Here is a 21,289-nt window from a genome sequence, read left to right as displayed (position 1 = left end):
TAAATACACAAAACAACCGGAATTAAAAAAAGAAGTCTAAGTGATGTAACAAAACTCTTAAATAGCAGATCCAACCAGGGCAACTCTTAAATAGCAAATCCAACTAGGGTAATGCGAAAATGGAATTAAGAGACTTTTTCGTCCTGCAGAAGATGGTACTCACGTCAAATGTCGCTAAGCTACTTACCAGCTTCAATAAAGCACCATGATCATACTCCTAGTAACAACTTTAAAAAGAATGTATGTTCGGACACATCCCGATCGCTGACAACAGGTCGAGGATTCTGGATCACCTGCATGCAGCTATATTAAAGGGGCGATTTAACCCCGCTTTCAGACTATATATATATATATATATATATATATATATATATATATAACTTGCTATGAGAGGTTCTTGGAATGGGGCCTAAATTATATATAACAGAAACAATGACCATGGGTAAACAGCAACATCATTATGAGATGAAAAACCAGTAAAATATCAAACAGGACTAGAAGAGCACAATACATACCATAAGAGAGTTCCAGCTTTCGAACAAAAGCCACTCCTCAGTTACATATGTTTCCAGATAATAATTAACACGATACCCACTTATTCTTATTTCTATATCAAAGGGAGACTTACTCTGCTACACTCTTTAAGCACACCTTAGCTCATAGTCTAAAGATTAAACATAACTTTGATTGCATCACTGCCGCGAGCGCTGACCTCAAAAGCTTCCTCAACCTCCTTCTGAGAGAACCCAAACCTATGAGTTATCAGCGGCTTTACATCAATCTTTCCAGATCGGAGGAACTCAAGGCATAGAGGCCAAGTGTCTTTATAGCGAAAGATGCCGACGATATCAACCTCCCTATCCAAAAGGAACACATTATTATCTTAGTAATCCGACAGAACTCATATTTTCAAGATGATAAATTTGCCTAAAGGTGAGAGAGAGAGAGAGAAGGGAAAAAAAGAAAAAAAAAAAAAAAGAAAAAGAAAAAAGAGTCAGATAGCCTTATGGCCTATTTGGCCTGACTGGAGTTTCTGCGAGTGTTTCTAGACAAGAGCTGCATTAATAGATTTTCATCATGATTTTCAAAATAGCAGCCTTCAATTTCAGCACAGAAGTTCATTTCACTTGGTTTTCTAGAAGCTTCTGCTTTTCCAAATAGAGATGTAGCTCTAGAAGCCGTAACAAATAGGAATCTATGTTCTTATCTTTAACCGCATAACCTTAACTTTTAGGTCACATAAAAGAAAGTTTAGTATCATGCTGTAGTTGAAGGTCAACCTGAAAGAAAGTTTAGTACCTTGCTGCGGCTGAAGTAAGGGGAACAGTCATCTCGTTGTGGCCCATTCCAATTAGGCAAACTTTACCACCAGCACGAGTAGCACTAAGAGCAGTCGACATAGTTTTGCTCAAACCAGCACAATCAAAGCTCACGTCAACTTCAGCACCCATAACCTCTTGTATACGAACAACATCCTCATCAACATCCTATACAAAAGAAGATCTCCAAGTTAACCATGGCAAAAGCTGATATATATTGCAACACATAAAGCAGTAGGTGAAAATAAAATAAAATAAAAAAAGAAAGGAAGCTAGGTTAAAAAAAAGTAGACAATGAACAAAATAGGAGAAATGAGAAACTAACACAAAAATAGGTGGCAACTTATTACACAGTTATGGAATCTGTTTCTGTATTGTCAATTTCGAAGTAATATGTACCATTGAACTGTTTTACTGTTCATTGTTAGACTGTTAATCTAACACATGTTTTAAAGCATATTCTTTACATAAAGGGTTCGATTGGCTTTAACAATGTGTGAGGATATTTTTCCTGGCAAAAAATTTTCAGGGATCAAGTAGTCCTTTTCCTTCAATCAAATGAAAGCAGGAATTTGCAACAACATGAAAACAAATCCATTATTCAGTACAATGTGAGTGTTTGATGCTGATTTGACATGAGTCAAAATTCCAATTTTTCATTCTACGACATCATACATAACATCGAAACTAGTTAAGCAGAACATTGTTGGTATGCTGCTGAGTTTGTATAAAGAGGATAAAATTGCTGCGCCGCTTCAGCATGGATCGGAAGAGAAGATTTATTGCATTAGATCTTTTTCCGTTAAAACAGATCCTTTTTGCCGTTTGGATCAACACCAATCAAGTAGGTTCGTACAATGTTACTTTGAACAGGATGCCATGTGTGTGGTACAAGTACTGGAACGTGGCTCACTAGTTTCTTAGGAACACGGTATGAGGGGGTTGGGATTAGTCAGAACGTTATTCCGGAATGTAGTTTGTTTAGGGCATCAACACAGATTGACATACATAAGAAACTCAATAACTTACCTTTGTTGCAGTATAGTTTTTTTCTTCATTAAGGTCGGATTGGGTATTCTCTCTTCCTCTAAAAACCACCTCAATTTTTTTCCATACGAATATAACTCTTTTGTATTATTCTCTATAGTAAGGCACATTTCTTTTAAGTAACTAAACAAATTAATCTAGAAAAATCGAATACTTCTCTACTGTTCCGATTCGCCACTATTTGTGATCCGGATCGAGAACCCACCACAAATCTGTACATGCAATCTGGATCATGGTTCAGAGGGGCATCTCCAATCCCGGTAACTCTGGATTGGTTTCAGGTTTCTCCAAGTTGATGAGCTTAGGCTAAAACCGCTACTTGTACCCACTACCATCCTACCAGCTGCCATTCTCGCAAAATTTTAACCCAAACCGACATGTGTGCGCCTAACAAACATAATTTAAATCCAAATTGCATTCTAGTGCATTTCATTTCAACAAATTTAAGATCACAGAATTCATTCATGTCAAATGCTAAAATAAGAGGATCTATCAGAAAAAGTTCCATGTAATTAGATATGTATTTGATAACCTGCAGCCACTACCAAATATCTAATAAAACAATTGATTGAAATTTCTCTAAAATTATCGGGCAGTAGCAACGAGGGAGGCAAATACAAATGGACAATAGTGATATCACATATTTGAAGAATATTCCATGAAGATATACCTACATATGAAAATTAAGTGGATTAAAACAGTAGAACCATTTTATTATGAACTACTGCTTGTTCTTGATACTATGCTGTTTCAAATGCTTCATCCCACTTTACCATTTCTATATGTTCCATCCCAAAATCGGCATAACAATGAAAAGGATTGCCTAAAACAACATATCCATATCTCCATATGCACTGCAAATTATTGATTTGATTTAATTTTGCTTTCATTTGAGTACAGTACTCATTCTTTTTATGTTTTTTGGAAATTGCCAAAAAAGAGAAGTATAAACCTCAGTAATAATTGAAAACAGGACCAGAACCTTAAGCCTTATCACATAGGTTATTCCCAGAAAATGATATGATATCAAATGTCTCTCATGTAGTTTTGAGAAATAAGGAAGCAGGATAGCATGATAATCTCACTTAATTTTTACTATATGCCTTCTCATTTTTACCAAAGTTGAATGATATAAACTCTTGCTTAGATCTTATGATGTTCTTCTCGAACACCTAAGCCCGAGTTTGTTGCCTTTCTAGCCAATTTCAAATATAATATAATTATTTACATATCAAATAAATGAACAAGGAGTGAACAACATAGCACATAAAAGGATTTTGTAAATGCCACAAGAGAAAGAAGACAAATAACTAGAACCATCAACTGTAAAGATTTGGCACTCTTACATCATCATTCTCTACAACCAACAGTAAAGACTTAGCATTCTATATCCCACTTTCTAATTCGCGTTAAAGAAAAGTATATCATACTCTGAAAAATGCAAACTGTAGGCTGTGCTGGAAAGTCAAATCATATTTGAATTGCATCCATGTGTCTGAAGGCAGATAGCAGAAGATTTAGTTGAAGTAGAAAGTATATCTGATGCTTTTGGCCGAACTTAGGGCCTATCTAGATGTAAGAACAAGTTAGCAAGTGACAACTTGTGCATTATAGGGATATTCTTTTGTGATTGCAATTAAAAGCTTGATTTTAGTCCCATTGCAAGGCCACCATAATTTTGATCTTTCAGGACGAATCACTCCAGCTATGGAGTGATTCATCATTTGCCAAGAAAAAATGGCATAAAGGCAGCATATACGAAGTAAACAAAAGTAGTATCTTGAACAAAATGTTCGTAAATCGAAACAAGCCTAAACAAAACATTAATAGTTGGCTGTTGCAAACCTTGGTTGAGTGCCGGTGCATCTTTAACGTGATTATGAAAGATGCCAACTAATATCAGGGTTGAAATGCGTCCATCATATGATGACAAAAATATTAAGCTTCTGAACAATGCATTAATTTGTGAACTATCAAGGACGCGTTTTTAATATTTTTCCCAATAGGTCAGCTATGCACAATAAAAGAACCCATTTCTAGGCCATCTGCTTCATGAATTGTGCCATAGTCGCCCAGTGTGGCACTTTATAATAGGTTTTCTCAGCCATATTTCAAATTATTTGTCGCTGCTAGGTGCGTACTGGGTCTCATCTTCAGGAGGTATGTGTAAATAGGTGTTAATATCATGATTCCACTCTGGAAAGACTGATAACAGATTGACCTTCTGGGTAGGGGTGGAAACGAGCCGAGCTCGAGCGAGCTTATGTCAGCTCAAATTTGGCTTGAAATTAATTTCGAGCCTAAATCTAGGCTCAAGCTCGGCTTGAAATTAATTCGAGCCGAGCTCGAGCGAGCCTAATTTCGAGTCGAGCTGAGCTCGAGCTCTAAACGAGCCGATTGAAATTCTCGACATTATATAATCAATAGTTTAATTTTTANTTCGAGCCTAAATCTAGGCTCAAGCTCAGCTTGAAATTAATTCGAGCCGAGCTCGAGCGAGCCTAATTTCGAGTCGAGCTGAGCTCGAGCTCTAAACGAGCCGATTGAAATTCTCGACATTATATAATCAATAGTTTAATTTTTATAGAACATTATCTACAATTTGATGCAACATGTCCAATAATTCAAAATACAAAATAATTATAAAAAATGTGAGCTAGGGTGACTTCCTGACTCGATGAGGGTCTAAGAAAGAGAGAGAAAGAGAGAGAGAGAGAGAGGAAAAAAAGTAGGAATTTGAAAATTTGAATGTTATCATGTTTTAGGGTTATGTGCAACAGTGAAAGTGTTATGTAAATTTAGAGTTGGGCTCAATTGTACGTTTGTACTTGTTGGGTTTATTTTATGGGCCAACAATAGTGGCCGAAATTAAATTAAAGCCTATATATAATTAAAATACATTATATTTATAAATATTATATATATATATATATAGAGTTCAGCTACTATACTTTTATGAGTATTGGCTCCTTTATACTCATAAGTTTTCGACCCTTAAATTTATTCCATTAATCATTTTCATCCGTTAGATCATACTATTTAACCAACTACCCACTCAACTCTAGGGGACCACTATCATTCTAAGTGGGGACCACCATCATCCTAACCACATCCCATCAATCAACGGTTAAAAATTTATGAGTATAAGGGGGTCTATACTTATAAGAGTATAGTAGCCCCGGCCTATATATGTATATGTATATGTATATGTATGTATATGTATATGTATATATATATATATATATATGTATATGTATATGTATATATATGTATATGTATATATATGTATATGTATATATATGTATGTATATATATATATGTATGTATATATATATATATGTATGTATATATATATATATGTATGTATATATATATGTATATATATATNACGGTTAAAAATTTATGAGTACAAGGGGGTCTATACTCATAAGAGTATAGTAGCCCCGGCCTATATATATATATATATTTTTTTTTTCGAGCTTTTCGAGCCTAATTCGAACGAGCAGAGTAATACTCAAGCTCGGCTTGAAATGAATTTCGAGCCTTTTATGTTGTTCAAGCTTGGCTCATTTAATTTCGAGTCGAGCTCGAGCGAGCCGAATATCGAGCCGAACACGAGTCGAACGCGAGCCGGCTCGCTCGTTTGCCAGCCCTACTTCTGGGTTAACAAGAACATATCACATATTTTCTCAAGATTAAAAAAAAGAGTTAATTATCAATTGTTTGAGCAATGGAAGTCTTACAACCATTAATTACTCTTACTTTCAAACCTTATTATTTGATGCTCAGCTCGCTCCTTTTAACTTAGCTATAACATCTCTAAGGCAATTCGCACACTTCGTTCATGGTCTATTTTCTAGAAATTCATGAACCCATTTGACATTCTTCAAATGTAACTCGATTTATGAAAATGAAGTACAACATGGAGAAAACAGGTTATAGAAATGTGATTTTCTACAATAAAGGTGTAAACAAATGAAACAGAGAGCAAGACAAGGGACGAGCAATGAATTTAATATTTTAAATATAACAGTGGAAAAAACAGCTAATTATAGTTGCCTTGCAATTTAACTAAAAAGTTTAACTAAACAACCGAAAGAACATGTTGAAACAGAAAATCATGCCGGCGAAAATGCCATAATTAATGGGGCTGCAATAAAATAAGAAAAAATAGGTAGTGGAACCTGCATGCTGGTAGAGACTTTAACAACATCATCTGCACCAAGAGATTTTGCAACTGAAAGACGATATTCATCTACATCGACAATAATGATTCTTGGAGCACCAAATGCACGAGCTGCTAGCATTGTGACTAAGCCTATCGGCCCAGCTCCCATGATAAGGACATTCTTCTCTGGACCAATCTCCGCTCGGCGACAGGCATGGATTCCAACACTAAGGGGCTCGCACATTGCACCTTCTTCCAAACTCACATTATCAGGAAGCTTAAAGCACAAATCAGCAGGATGCACCACCTAGGTAAACATAAGAAAAAGTTTAAACTCATACTTGCTGACATATCTTTGATGCTAGAGTCACATGTATCCTAATCTAGTTCTGTCAAAATAAAGTTACAGATATATTTCATTAATCCCAATGTAAAAGTATGAGTATTATGGAAAGAAAAGCTTAAAGTGAAGCCTCCAGTTAATAATGGAACGAAAGCAGGTAGGAGTTTGAAATAGCTTTTCCCACAACAATTCCATATTCTATTATGGTAGCCCGGTCCTAATCCTAAAGTGTGTTGGATGCAAACACCAAAAAGAATCAAGAAATTGAAGTTCAGAAGAGAACACAATCTATTTAGATGGTTCAGCTTTGAAGGCTATGTTCACAGGTGAAGACACAGTGAGATTTCACTACAATCAAAAGTGGAGAGTACAAAAAATAACTGTCACTCAAAAGCCATTAAAAGAATCAGAAGAAAGGGTGTATAAAACCCAACAAACAAAGAAACCCATCTACATTTGCCCAAGCCGTCTCCATACTTCCACCGCAAGCCTCCAACAGAATTTTCCCTTTGCTTTTCTCTTTAAATTGTCGGATGCAACATGAAGAGGGTCAAATCTGAGAACTTGAGACACACCTAACATACAGTGACTTCAAAGACGATAAGGATTTCTTATTCCAAATTCCTCTTTTTCTTTTCTCTCTGAACAACAAAAATATGGAAAAAAAAAAAAGCCTAAAACAAATTTATCTACTACTAGGTGCACTAGTGATTAAATTTGACTAAATATGGGTAATATTTGGTACACTGAATATGATTCTGGCAAATAAGAAGGATGATACGTGACAAGAGAAAGATCTTTCAACAAAACCTGGTTAGCGAGAGAACCATGAACAGGGGGAGTGGCAAAAAACTTCATGTCAGTGCATAGATTATAGCGGCCTCCCTTGCAATGTTTGCATCTCCAGCAGCTGATTCCCGGCTCTAATGCAACACGATCGCCCACCACAAGCGACTTAACTTCACTGCCCACCTCTTCTATCACTCCAGCGCATTCATGCCCAATAACCATCGGTTCTTTGACGATAAAATGGGCACATCTCATATGCTGTATTTCATAGAAATCGAAGATTATCGGTTTTCAGTCCCATTAATTTCAAACATTCAAAAGGAGTGATTGGGACGAAACAACATACGCAAGGCGACGAAATGTCAAGTCAGGAAGAGAATCTATTGCTTTCTATGTTCATAATGAAACTCAGTGTTCTTTGAGCCCGCAATAAAATGAGATGAATTTGATATTAAGAAAAGAGGGTTTTAGAATAAAAAGGTACAAAGACGAAAGATGAACCTTGAGGTAGTGAACATCACTGCCGCAAATGCCCACAGCTTTCATCCGCACTCGGACATCATGAGGGCCTAAACAAAATTCGATTTTGTGCAGAAAAGAGTTAATAATTTAAGACAAGATGCATAAGAACCCTTGATTGACTATTTTCTAACACAGGAAATCAAGAACACCAACATGTACTGAATCTGCAACTTCTTACCAACACAAGGGCCACCAAAACCCGGAACAAAAAACAATTTAAAAAAACTAGATAATTCATTATGTATAGTATATATGAGATAGAAAGGATCATGAACAGTGAATAAGTGAAATAACTGTTTGTTTTTAAAAGCCTACGCAATTACGAAAATATGTATAGAACGTGCCTTAAACTTTATCAAATAGTTTAATTGGTTCTTCTTCTCAAAACACAAAGTTACTAATTGCAAAGTTGTGATGATGCACATCTTACAGATCTACTTGTAAAGCTTCAAAATGCAACCAACCCCCGCCTCCCTCCTTCTTCTCCCCTCATGGATTAACATAAAACATCAGAATTCAAGAATAGGGTTAAAATAGGAAAGAAAGGGTTCCCTGTGTTTTAAAGCTTTACAAGATCACATATAAGAAATTGCCGAAAATGGTTATTTAATTAGTAACTTTTGCTCGGAAAGGGACCTATTTAACTATTTGATAAAATTTAGAGGGTTTCTAGAGGAATATTTATCAAAGCTCTAAAATTCCGCAGTTGTTTGTACATTTATCCACATCTTTTATATTCATCACCTCCGGTACATCTCCGCTCGACATTTTTTTGATGGACCGAAAACACCGAGTTAAATTATACAAAAAAAAAAAAAATAGAATGAATATAAAATTAGAAGCTTATATGAGAATTAAACTCAGAACCCTCTACGCAGATATCTTATGAAATAATCGATTACTCTAAAAGCTTTTGAGCTGCCAAATCAAAACAGTAATTTATAATATTTTCATATTCAAAATCCGGGCTAGCTAGGGAGGAGTAGATGGCAGAAGTGATGAAGAAGAAGAAGACATACCGAGGGGAGGAAGATCGAAGGGTTGGATCTTGAGGGTGTTAATCGAGACCAGCCAGGCTGCCATGTTCTGCTCCTTCCCCTCGAATCCTTCGCCACCTTTCCCCATCTCTCTCTCTCTCTCTCTCTCTCTCTCTCACAAACTCTCTCTGGTTCTGTTTCTTTGTATGGTTTTGGACAGGAAGAGAAGGAATGCCGGTGAGATGCAGACGGATATAGTGTAAGCGGAAGAGGAGAGAGACAGAGAGAGAGAGAGAGAGAGAGAGAGGAAGAGACAAAATAGAGATAGAGATATTCGCTCACACTGACGTAGACCTGCCTTCTTATCGGTTCGTGAATAGCGCCATAGCGGTAACGAATATAGGGCTATTTTTGAAAATAATCTTATAAAATTTTTCAGAGAGAAGTACCTATGTGCCCCTCCAAGCATATAAAATAATATTAGGGAAACTTCAAATACCCCACATGGTTTCGTAGTTTCTCACTTTAGTACCCTATAGTTTAAAGTGTATCAAGTTAGCACTATGTGGTTTTGCACTTTCTCACTTTAATACCTTGTGGTTTCAAGTGTATCAAGTTAGTACCCGTGGTTTCGCACTTTCTCACTCTAGTAATCTGTGGTTCAATATTTTGTTAAATTATATACACCGAAATAGATAATAAAAAGAGAAAATTGAAACCACAGGTACTAACTTAATACAAAAATAAAACCACATAGTACTAACTTGATACACTTGAAACCACAGGGTACTAAAGTGAGAAAGTGCGAAACCACAGGATACTAACTTGATACACTTTAAACCACAGAATACTAAAGTGAAAAAAGTGCGAAACCACAGGGGGTATTTGAAGTTTCCCTAAAATATTTTATATAATTTTTATGTATTTTATTTCAAATATATTTCTCGTATATAATTTTAATATTCAAAATATCCCAACTGTTAGTCACGGTTAAATTATCTCGAGCTAAATCTAGATTAAATTTCTATTAGAATTTTAAAAAGACAAAATATTTCTTTTGTTTATAAATTAATAACAAATAAGAAAAGTTAGTGACAAGAAAATGATATATTATTTGAAAAAGCAAAAAGTTAAAAAAAAAAAATTTATATCTAAATTATGCATAAATAAAAAAAATTGGCGATAATAAAATGATATATATGAAAGGACAAAATAATAATTTCACAGATATAACGACTGTTACTAATTGTTCATTAATAGAATTTAATTATATGAGTATATTTAAATGAATTTAAAATATTTAAAAAATATTTTTTTATATTAGCCTTCAGGGGAGGGGGGTTGTAAACAAAAAAAAATGTAGAATATTTCATGAATATATATAAGGAGTTGTTCCATAATTTTATTATAGTAAATCTGAGAGGTAAAAATGATAAATCTTTTATTGCACGAAGATTGTAAATAACGTAAATATGAGAGCCGACAAAATGATAAATCTCATATCATGCGAAGATCGTAAATAACGTAAATATGAGATGTAAAAAAAAAAAAAAATTTCAAATACCATCTATGTGGTTTCATATTTTCTCACTTTAATATCCTATGGTTTAAAGTGTATCAATTTAATATCATGTAGTTTTATTTTTATCTTTATATTATCGATTTTACTATTTTTTTCGTTAAATCAGTGACAAAGTTAAAACTAAATGGTACTAAAGTGGATATTTGATAAATCTAGGTGGGATATCTGAAGTTTTTTATATGTAATTTAATGAAATATTAACGGAGAAGCTGATGAAAAGATAAAAATGAAACCACAAGACACTAATTTGATACACTTTAAATCACAGGATATTAAAGAGAAAAAATGTGAAACTATAGAAGTGGTATTTAAAGTTTACCCTAAAAAAATGATAAATCTTTTATCGCACTAAGATTGTAACTAGAAAGTGAATTATGTATATCATTTCTTTGACGTGTTGATATGGTAAAAAAATTTTGTCCTTTTTTAAAACATCTATACTAACAATTTGACAAAAAATCTACCAATCCACACATAATCCACAAATTAAACAAAATGATTTTATTTAAATTTATTATGCCGGCTACAGACGGTCCTTTGTCTTTTCATTTAAAGGACCAAGAACATTAGCCCAAAAAAATTTTGAAAAGATTATTTTTAAATAAAATTTTTATTAGATTATTTAACAGAAAGTCCTAGAAGGTGGGTTAAAATGTATCCCCTCAACATTACTTTTCTGAATTCACATCCCTAGATCCTCTCAATGTTTGAATTCACATCCCTAGATCCTCAATGTTTGACTTTATTCAAATTAAGTAATTTCATTTAATAAAATATATAGGCAAATCCCTCCAAACTTTAAAAATATCTCATTTAACACTATTTTTTTTTCTTTCTAATATACTTCTCATATATTCCTCTGTTATTCTAAAATATTCTTACAATTACTACCCGTTAAGTTAACTTGAGTTAAACGGTAGTTAAATATTCACCAGAGTAAATCAAAATACCTCTTTCGTCCTTAATTTAGGGGCAAATAAAAAATATTGGTGATGGTAGAAAAAACCAAAAATCAAAATATTTTTTATTCTCCTAACTTAAGGGCAAATAAGAAAAGTCGGTAATGATGGAAGGGTATATTTGAAAGGGTAAAATAATAATTTCACATAGATAACATCTATTTTTAATAGTCCATTAACAGAATTTAACTCTAATAATATATTTGAAATAGGTTGGAACGTAGAAACAGTATTTTCAATATTAGCCTTCTAAGAGAGGTAAATCAGCAAGTCGAAAATTTTTCGGGGGTATATAAGCAATTGCCCCTTTATTTTAGCTTCTTACCTAATAGATAACCTTTCCTTTTTTATTAAATATTTTTATGTCATAATTGAAACACACTCAAATTAACATTTAATTTTAAATATATATTTAAATTCTCTAATGTATAACCTTTCTCTTTTTATTAAATATTTTTATATCATATTTTAAACTCATAATTGAATTAATATTTTTTAAAATATATAGCCGTTTCTTTTTTACTAAACATTTTCAACATTAATTTCAAATATTTATACTATATATTAATCTATATCTATATCTTTACTATATATAAAAATTGATAGAAATCGATAGGCAAAACCTTAGATTGAACAAAAGTATCACGCCCTGGATTACTCGTTTTTTCGGGCACACCGACAAATCCGTCGTATACAAAGAAAATTTTTCTGTATACAAAGCGAGAGTTGTACCTATACCTGTAATCATACAAAATTACAACCAGTAGTATAGAGCTGCTAACAAAACGGTAAACATAAATAAATAAATATAGGGTTTACTATACATACATAGCCTCTCGATACAACATCACTCGCTCCAACGAGGATTAAACATTAGTATGTATATGACCCAAAAACTCAAAACTACCTGTAGCTGGTACTCCTCTAAAGCAACAACAAAACTGGAAGGAATCTAGCTCGCGACTCCTTTTCCACGATCAGGATCAGCAACAGCAGCAGTCGAAGAAGAAAACTCTGCAAAAAGGAGTCAACAACTGGGTATGANGTACTCCTCTAAAGCAACAACAAAACTGGAAGGAATCTAGCTCGCGACTCCTTTTCCACGATCAGGATCAGCAACAGCAGCAGTCGAAGAAGAAACTACTGCAAAAAGTAGTCTTCAGTGGGTACCGTTACCGACCTCAACAACTTACCCACTAAGTCTACAGAAGTATGCTCAAGGATAGTAAAGAAAGCTGAAACAATTCTACAGCTATATGCCACTATACTATCACGATCTAATACTAACTATCTGTAGAAAAATACAATCTCTTACCTAATCTCACTAGGGACTGTGAACACATCCGTCCCGCCCGTCGAAGCTATACTACTATCACCACACTGGGTGGTCAGTGGAGAGCGAATCCAACTAGGACACAACGACAACAACGCAAAAGCACAAAACCCGACTCCGGAGTGGCACTCGTGGGCGCTACTCAACCGAGTATGCAAGCGTATCTCTGCCGAGTTCAATCAGACTCTTACAGGCTATAGTCAAAGCAGAAGGGTCTAACTGGTCTAATAACTATAACTCACGTGCCCTCGACACAATCTGATATAAAATACAGAAATCTGGATCCACCGTCAACTGCGACGGCACCCGACAGTCCGGAACAGTCTATACACTACTGTAAAAAAAAAATTCGGCATCCTAGCACGAGCGTAAATTCATTCTACACTATTCTGTATATCCACCGCGTACAAACTGCGGCAATACAAACTAATTACAGCTCCTAAAGCTAAATCTGTTAGTTTTCAGAAAATGATAGTGTAGAACTTATAGTTTTCTCTTAAGTCAAATCCAAGTGCAACATATATAATAAAACTAGCATTCAAAGCTCCAATTCAGATTTCATTTAAGAATAATGCAAATCGACGAATCGAGCTACTAAACATGATATCCGAAACAAAAATACATGCTGTCAACTCCGGCTTAGGAGGAAAACCGACGATTTTGGTAAATTTCAACCCACCTCAAAGAGCTAATCCAACTCCGGCGAGAAGTCGACAGAAAGGAACCATGCGCTCGCCCGGCCTCCTAACGATGCAACTACGACGCTCGCGTGCTCAAACGGCTCCTCGGCGCAAAGTCGACGTCGAACCGAGCTCAAGCCGTGGCCTCCACCATGCGTACGGCTCCACCTTAGAGAGAGAGAAGAAATAGCAAACAAAACTCTCCCTCTCAGCCTCTCTATTCTATATAAGCGGTGGAGGAGAAGGTGATAACAACGAGGCATCAAAAGACCAAAAGGCCCCTCACCTACTACCATGGAGTACCGGTACCAGGCCGATGCCGTACCGATACCCAGCATCAGATTTTGCAACCCGAGAGCAGCAGTTCGTAGAATACGTTGGGGTACCGGTATGCCCCTGTGTGGTACCGGTACGCAATGCTGAAAACATGCAATTTGCAGATTTCAGTGCTAAAATCCTGCTCTCGCGTCACACTGAGTCCCTTTTGGGTCCATTTCACGTCAAAACGACTCGAACTTGTTTTGACACTCTCCAGATGTGTCGACAAGCCTCAGATGCTGAAATCTCACGGCTGCAAAACACCAGGGATACTACAAAAAGAATATTTCCTACATATTTTAAACATAAATGAATAATCATAATTAACAAACTAAAAATAAATGGAAACTAATCAAATTTAGAAAATATATTATTTGAAAAATAGACTCATGCTACCATTGACTATTTAAATTTAAAATACAAATTTAGATTTTATTTTATATAAATTTTATGTTTAAATCTAAATTAATTAGTAAATATGATTGCATATTTTGAATTTGGGTCTATTGATAGACCCACTTTTTGGCGAAAATAAAATTTTTTATTTCTCTTTTTTCTTGCACAAACAAATTTAGTTATAAGATTTATATTTGAATTTATAAAATTTTTAAGTTAAAATTAAAATTCTGAGTTTAAATTGTGGATTACATTTTTTTTTTTTTGGGATATCAAATTTAAATTAACAATTAAGAAATTTTAAGTAAAGTGGATAAAAAATAAATTTTAAATTAAATATGAATTAGAATTTTCGGTACTTTTAGTTTAAAACATATACTTAATTTTTTTTAAGTTCGGACAAATTGGTACGTCAGAATTCAAATAATATACAAAAATATTAAATGTATATTAAAAAATAGTAGAACTATATAATTATAATTATAATTATATATATAGTCGACAGCAATCATTGAAATTTGAGGTAGGACATGATAGATATTTTCTAATAAGAAAAATAGATTTATTTTTTTAATCTTTATTTGATTTTAAACTTTTATTTCATCTTAAATTCAAAGTTTTAATTTATTTTTATATTGAATAATTTTTTACATTGAATATTTTTGTATTTTTATCGAATTCAGAGGAACTCAAAATTTAAATATGTATCTTAAATTAAAAGGTATTAAAATTTTCATTCAAATTTTGATTCAAATTTTAAAATTTTTGGTATGTGTATTTGCATTACAATATGTATGTACACACACATAATAGAAGAGGAGAGAGGACCACACAGAGATCCATCGTGGACCTCTCTCACGCGGTCCACGAGGTGGAGTGAACCTCGTGGACCGCGTGATGAAACTCCCCCAAACGCCGCGTTTTATGCTTTCGTGTTCCGCTCTCGTCTCCTTTCCGTCGAATTTGTAATTTTTACGAGTAACCACCAAACGTCAAAAATTTTCAGGGTAGTTTTAAAAGGATCCAAACACACCCTAATCGATAGAGAGAGAAAGCGCTTGAGAGCTCCTCGCATGGCGACCATGGCTATGGTGAATCCCTCGGAGCGCTCAGGTTTGAACCCGCGGCGATCTCTCGTTCTTCTTCGCCTTTCTCCTTCTCCGCACAAGTCGCCAAATTTAGGGTTTGAAATTCGAATGCCCCGAAGTTGCAGAGTTAGAATTTTTTCTGGAATCGATTCTTGCTCTTTAACTTCTACGGATTTGCAAATCGGGGCCACACTGTCTCGTATCCAAGGAGATGTTGGAAAACTATGGTTTTGGATTTATGTTTTATCTCATTTTGATCATCTTCTTCGTCTTCGCCCTACGCATTTCCCAGAAGAAGGTCCAAACTTAGGGTTTTTGGAATTATGTTTCGTTTCTACCTAGAGAAAGTTGCAAGATTAGGTTTTTTGATCGATGTTTCGTCTGATTTTGGTGATCTTCTTCTTATCCGCATTTCCTACATCCAGAAGAAGGTTAAAGCCAAGGGTTTTGGGAATTATGTTTCGTTTCTACCTAGACGAAGTTGCAAGATTCGGGTTTTGGATCTATAGTTTTGGTGATCTTCTTCGTAACTGCCTTTTCTACATCCCAGAAGAAGCTTGAAGCCAAGGGTTTCGTCTTTACCGAGAGGATGTTGGAACGTTAGGGTTTTGATTTTTTTTTTTATTTCGTCTGATTTTGATGATCTTCTTCGCGTACGCCCTGTCTACAACCTGGAAGAAGGCTCAAGATGAGGGTTTTGGATCATATGTTTCGGCTGATTCTGATGGTCGTCTTCTTTTATTATTCGGATGGATCTATAGAAGCTAAGCGCTACGGATTCAAGAAAAGCGCCTGAGGGACGGTACCGTTGACTAATGGTTCCAGCACCATCAAGGTCTGCTTCTACTGGAAGGCCGGGCGCTGCACCCGCCACCCGTGCCCTTTCCTTCACGGAGTGCCCCAGCATCCAAATGTCGGGTCTATGCGGAAGCACTCTGTCGGGCCTGATCATTTGGTGCCTCCTGTCGAGAAGAGCCACCAGGGTACGGGCCGTGTCTGGAGAAACCCTAGTGCAGGCCCTAAACCCTCTGCCCCCTCCCCGAAAAGAGTCTGCATGATGAAGTGCCCCGCTGTGGCCGTGGATCGTTCTGTTTCTACTCCGAAGGTAGCCTGCGATAGGAATGTAGAAGTAAATGGGAAGACCTGTACTGTGGCCACCAGAAAGGGTGGTTCTGGGGAAATAAAACCTAATGCCAACAGTAAACCAAACGTCCCTTCTTCAAAAGGAATCTGCAAGATAAATCAACAATGCAATGCGAAGCCCCAAGCTGTGCCCCTGAATCACTATGGTTGTTCTGTGGAGGATGTCTGTGATAGCAACCTTGGGAGCAATGCAAAGGCCCCCGCTGTGGCTACCAATAAGGATTCTAAGGAAATTAATGAGGGAGAAGCTCGTCTATGTGGCAACACTAGAGAAGTGATCTGCAAAAACTTCATCTCTGGGAATTGTAGCAATGGTGAGAGTTGCCGGGACAAACATTCTTGGTGTATTAGTGATAGCTTCTCCTTGTTGGCCTGTCTTGGGGGACACAGCAAGGTAACATTCAATGGCTTCAATCTTAGAAATTCCTCAGTTCTGCTGCTTTCTTTCTTTCTCGTTGTTGTTGTTGTATCTGATAAGCTAATTTTTGCAGGCTGTTACAGGTATTACAATGGTGTCTGGGTATGGGAAGCTGTTTTCTGGGAGCAACGACAAGACTGTCAAAATCTGGGACTGTTGGACAAGACAGGTTAGCTTTTGGTTTTTGACAGTCCTATCTCTGACCAACTGAGATTTTGTTGTTCCCTTTGATGAATAGATAATCTGTTTTCTGCAGTGTGTCCAAGTTGTTACCATGGAAGGTGAAGTCGGTTGCATCATCAGTGAGGGGCAGGGGTTCTTGTTGGGGTCCCTAATGCTTTTAAGGTGAGAGTTGTAGATTCTTTTACTTGTAAATCTGTTAAACGCGCATGATCAAGAAAATTTGTCCTCTATGATTTATTTTAGTTATATCTATCTTTTTGCAAATGCGCAGGCTTGGAACTTGCAAGCATCCATTGATGTAACCCTTGAAGGACCCAAGGGTCAGGTCTATGCCTTGATAGTAGGCAACAACACACTCTTTGCTGGGACAGAGGTAATTTTCTTTACAATCTTATAATTGGTTATGCTTACAAACCTGTCGCTTTGTTTGGCCTTTTTTTTTCCTTTTTCCTTTTTTTTTTTTGGGCACAATGATGTTTCTATGTGATGGAGTATAAATCTAATTCAAAATTTCTGTGAATTGTGTTATGTTGCTGCAGGATGGAAGTATTTGGGCTTGGAAGCCTAATCAGATAAGTGCTGCTTTAAGCCAGCTGCCACACTTCGTGGGCATAAAAAAGCTGTATTCTCATTCATTGTAGGAGCACACCGGCTCTACTCTGGTTCAATGGACTGTACAATTAGGGTAAGTCAGAATAATCCCATCAATCCTCCAAACCAAAAGATGCTTGCTTGCGTATGTGCTTAAAAAATCCTAGGAAGTTATGCTGAATAGAATTGATCATGAATAATTATATCCTTTTATGCTGAAGCAGTATTTACCTTCTGATATTCCTTAATGGCCCTATGAATCATGTGTGCGAATTCGTTTCAACTTGCAATACATTTATCTTATTTAGTTTATATGCTGTCGATTTCATATGTAGGTAAATAACACATCTAGAGTGACATGTTTCAGATCTTCAAATCTTGAAATTAATTCAGTCATCAGCCTTTTTTTACCTTTCAAATAATAGGTCTTGGTTGATATTTTTCTTGGTCGTCAAGACTTGTCTATGTATAGAATCATTTTATGACCAATTGATGTTTGGGAAATGGTTTCTGTTGATTCGACTCTTCACATCCAGATCCAGTACTAAATTTCACAACTTTGTAAGCTCCTATAATATCAGCTGTTTTAAGATTGGATTGCTTGGCACGAGGAAAGTTTTTTTGTATATTGTTCGGTTAAACTCTTTTATCAACAACGCTAACATCCAAGGCTTCACCAGATTTGAATTTTCTAGTCTATAATCAATTGAAGCTCTCTACAAGTGTAGATAGGACTAACATTATAAATATTAAGGTTTTAGTAAGTTCTTGACTGGAAAGATCTCCGAAAATTCTCACTAGTTTATTTTATATGTGCCTTAGATTCTGGATCTTTTGTAAATGGTAGCATTTACATAGAATGTGCCTTAGATTGCTTGGCACAAGAGGAAAGTTTTTTTATGTAGGTTGTCCTGTTAAAACTTTTTCATCTACAAAGCTAGCATCCAAGGCTTCACTAGAGTTGAATTTCACATTATATAATCAATTGAAGCTCTATGCAAGTGTGAGACAGGACTAACATTATAAATATTGAGTTTTTTTGATAATTCTTGACTGCAAAGATGTGTGAAAAATTCCCACTAGTTTATTTCATCTGGGCCTTAGATTCTGGATCTCTTGTAAATTGTAGCATTTACATAGAATGTGGGTTTTTAGTCTATATTTTGAGTTCTTTGTTTTACTATTATCAAACGAATTGAGATGATCTAACTTTTAGGATTTTCTTTCAGGTTTGGGACCTTGCAACTTTCCAGTGCACGCACACCCTTACAGGCCATGAATCGGTTGTTATGTCACTGTTATGCTGGGATCAGTTTCTGTTCTCTTGTTCCTTGGATGGAACGGTGAAGGTACGATTTTTTTGTACTTTGAACACATCTCATTTGAATTACCCTTTTTAATGTGTGTTCTCACTGCTTGTTCTTTTGCAGGTCTGGGCAGCTACAGAAAAAAATGGGATAGAAGTAGAGTATACCCACAAGGAAGAGCATGTAAGAGCTTTGCTTAGCCTACCTATAAGTATAAGTAGTCTTGCTTTTCAGCAGGCTGCTTATAATTCTAGTGGTTACTTTTCGCATGTGGTGTCCTAAAAAATTCTGAATCTTGTTCGTCTTTCTTGGCCTCTTCAATTACAAGACCACAAATGCTAAATTTGTATTTCCTAATTTTTGTGATTGTCTTGTGCTCTTTGATGACAACTTTGCATGTTGCTCTTAGATTGGAACTTTATCTTATTACTGTATACTGACATCAATCATTTTGGTATTGCTTTGTGGCCTTATTCAGCTAGCAAATTGCTCTTTTACTTTGGATCTTTTCTTCAATAATGTATATTTTGTAATGTAGATAGTGTGCTTAGACCAATTTCCTGGTGTTATACTGGTGGAGATTTCCATTTAATCTATGACTCAAGTGGTTATTTTGCTTATTTTACTTGATGGAACCATATAATTACAGTGTTGAACTGATGATATTATATGACGCGCTCTCATGCAAGCTATGTCCTTAAGCTCTGCCTAACCATACTTTCATTGATGTCATCTATTGTTGGTTGTTGCAGGGAGTGCTTGTGCTGCACGGAATGAATGATGCTAAAGCCAGTCCGGTGCTCATGTGCTCATGCAACGACAATGTTGTGCGTGTCTACGACCTACCATCGTAAGTGTGTCGTATAACTAAATTATCTTATTCTTGCATTGGATTATCCAATGAATTGTTGTTTCCCTGTTTTTTACTGTGTACACTATATTTCTCAGATTCAATGAAAGAGGGAGGATTTTTTCCAAGGAGGAAGTGAGGATTTTAGAGATCGGCCCTGGTGGTCTCTTTTTTACTGGAGATGGAGCCGGCGAGCTGAAAGTTTGGAAGTTGTACTCTAATTGAATGGCAGCTGGTTGACTTGATCAGAATACTACTCGTTCTTTACATATTTTAGCATGCTAATGTCCTATATAAATTACAAAAACAGTTTTGGTTCACGATAAAAGTGTGATGCTCATTCCCTTCCGAGATTTGAGCAATTCTTTTGTATATAGGCATATTATTTTTATTATAACGAAATAAAAAGTGCTTTTTTGGCAACTTGTGCCGAGTCTTAGTGTGGTTTCTTGTGTTGACGTCAATTTGGTGTTCTCGTGTCCATATAATATATATTAACTCATATCTCTTTTTTGATCATTTCAATTGTGAGTACGATTCATATGATGACCTTATTAGTCCACAAAATTGTAGGATTATGTGGTTGGTCAAAAAAGGGATGATAGCTACTTTTTTCTCTATAACAGGATTATTAGTTTCTCGTTGGATTTCTTCGGGACATTTTCCATTAAGTAATTTATACGAGTCATTAATCTTCCTTTCATGCAGTTTCTTCATTATTCATATGATTCCTAAGATACGTGACCTTCAAAATAATTTAGGCACAACAATTGTACCAAGTACCATTTCTACTCAACGTTTTGTCATGTTGGGTCTTTCAATTGAAATGTATCAATATGCAATATTAGTACTTGCTCTACAATTTCAGTGGATAATGATGCACATGAGTATGATGTTATTGAGCTATGCAGCTCTTTTATGCGGATCATTATTATCAGTCGCTCTTCTAGTCATTACATTTTGAAAAAACATTTGAGAGCGACACGAATTACTAGTAACCAATAATTATTTTGCTGCCAAAAGCGGATAATCAATCTTCTAATAAGAAAAAAGAGCTAAACTTTTTTGTTTGCTTTTCATGATACTTTACTTAATTAAGTATCATGAACTAGATCCTTAGAAAGATCAGAAAGAGAAACTTTATGATAAAAAAGAAATTGACTCTTTCTGAAAAGGGTTGGTCTTTTCTTTTATTTTATTAGTATCCTCTTTCTTGTATTTATTTGTACTGGAACGCATACATCAAAAATGATGTCTGCAATTTGAATGAGAATAA

The 21,289-nt window shown here is 35.5% G+C and overlaps 2 protein-coding genes across 2 annotated transcripts; one reads left to right on the top strand and one right to left on the bottom strand.

The window, feature by feature from the left end:
* LOC109727418 (sorbitol dehydrogenase) lies at positions 434-9,440 on the bottom strand. The gene is made up of 6 exons (XM_020257542.1): positions 9,208-9,440; positions 8,168-8,235; positions 7,688-7,924; positions 6,551-6,841; positions 1,300-1,487; positions 434-857 (listed from the first exon to the last, which is right to left on the bottom strand). Exons 1-6 carry the CDS (start codon positions 9,311-9,313, stop codon positions 665-667), a joined length of 1,083 nt encoding a protein of 360 aa, XP_020113131.1. The 5' UTR covers positions 9,314-9,440; the 3' UTR covers positions 434-664.
* Positions 15,433-20,446, top strand: LOC109727657 (zinc finger CCCH domain-containing protein 48-like). Its single transcript, XM_020257826.1, is given in 11 exon segments — positions 15,433-17,058; positions 17,156-17,251; positions 17,339-17,393; positions 17,396-17,427; positions 17,537-17,638; positions 17,805-17,844; positions 17,847-17,950; positions 19,086-19,205; positions 19,287-19,346; positions 19,916-20,013; positions 20,112-20,446. Coding segments are annotated over 11 exon segments (1,449 nt in total). The 5' UTR covers positions 15,433-16,443; the 3' UTR covers positions 20,239-20,446.

This window comes from Ananas comosus, linkage group 22 (assembly GCF_001540865.1).
Source record: "Ananas comosus cultivar F153 linkage group 22, ASM154086v1, whole genome shotgun sequence".
NCBI classification, from domain to species: domain Eukaryota; kingdom Viridiplantae; phylum Streptophyta; class Magnoliopsida; order Poales; family Bromeliaceae; genus Ananas; species Ananas comosus.
This window is presented reverse-complemented; position numbering and strand designations above follow the sequence as displayed.

Coding starts and splice junctions, on each gene's coding strand:
- LOC109727418 (XM_020257542.1), bottom strand. CDS start 9,313: ATGGGGAAAGGTGGCGAAGGATTCGAGGGGAAGGAGCAGAACATGGCA. Junction 8,236..9,207: donor CTTCGATCTTCCTCCCCTCG/GTATGTCTTCTT, acceptor AATTTTGTTTAG/GCCCTCATGATGTCCGAGTG. Junction 858..1,299: donor CTTACTTCAGCCGCAGCAAG/GTACTAAACTTT, acceptor CCTTTTGGATAG/GGAGGTTGATATCGTCGGCA.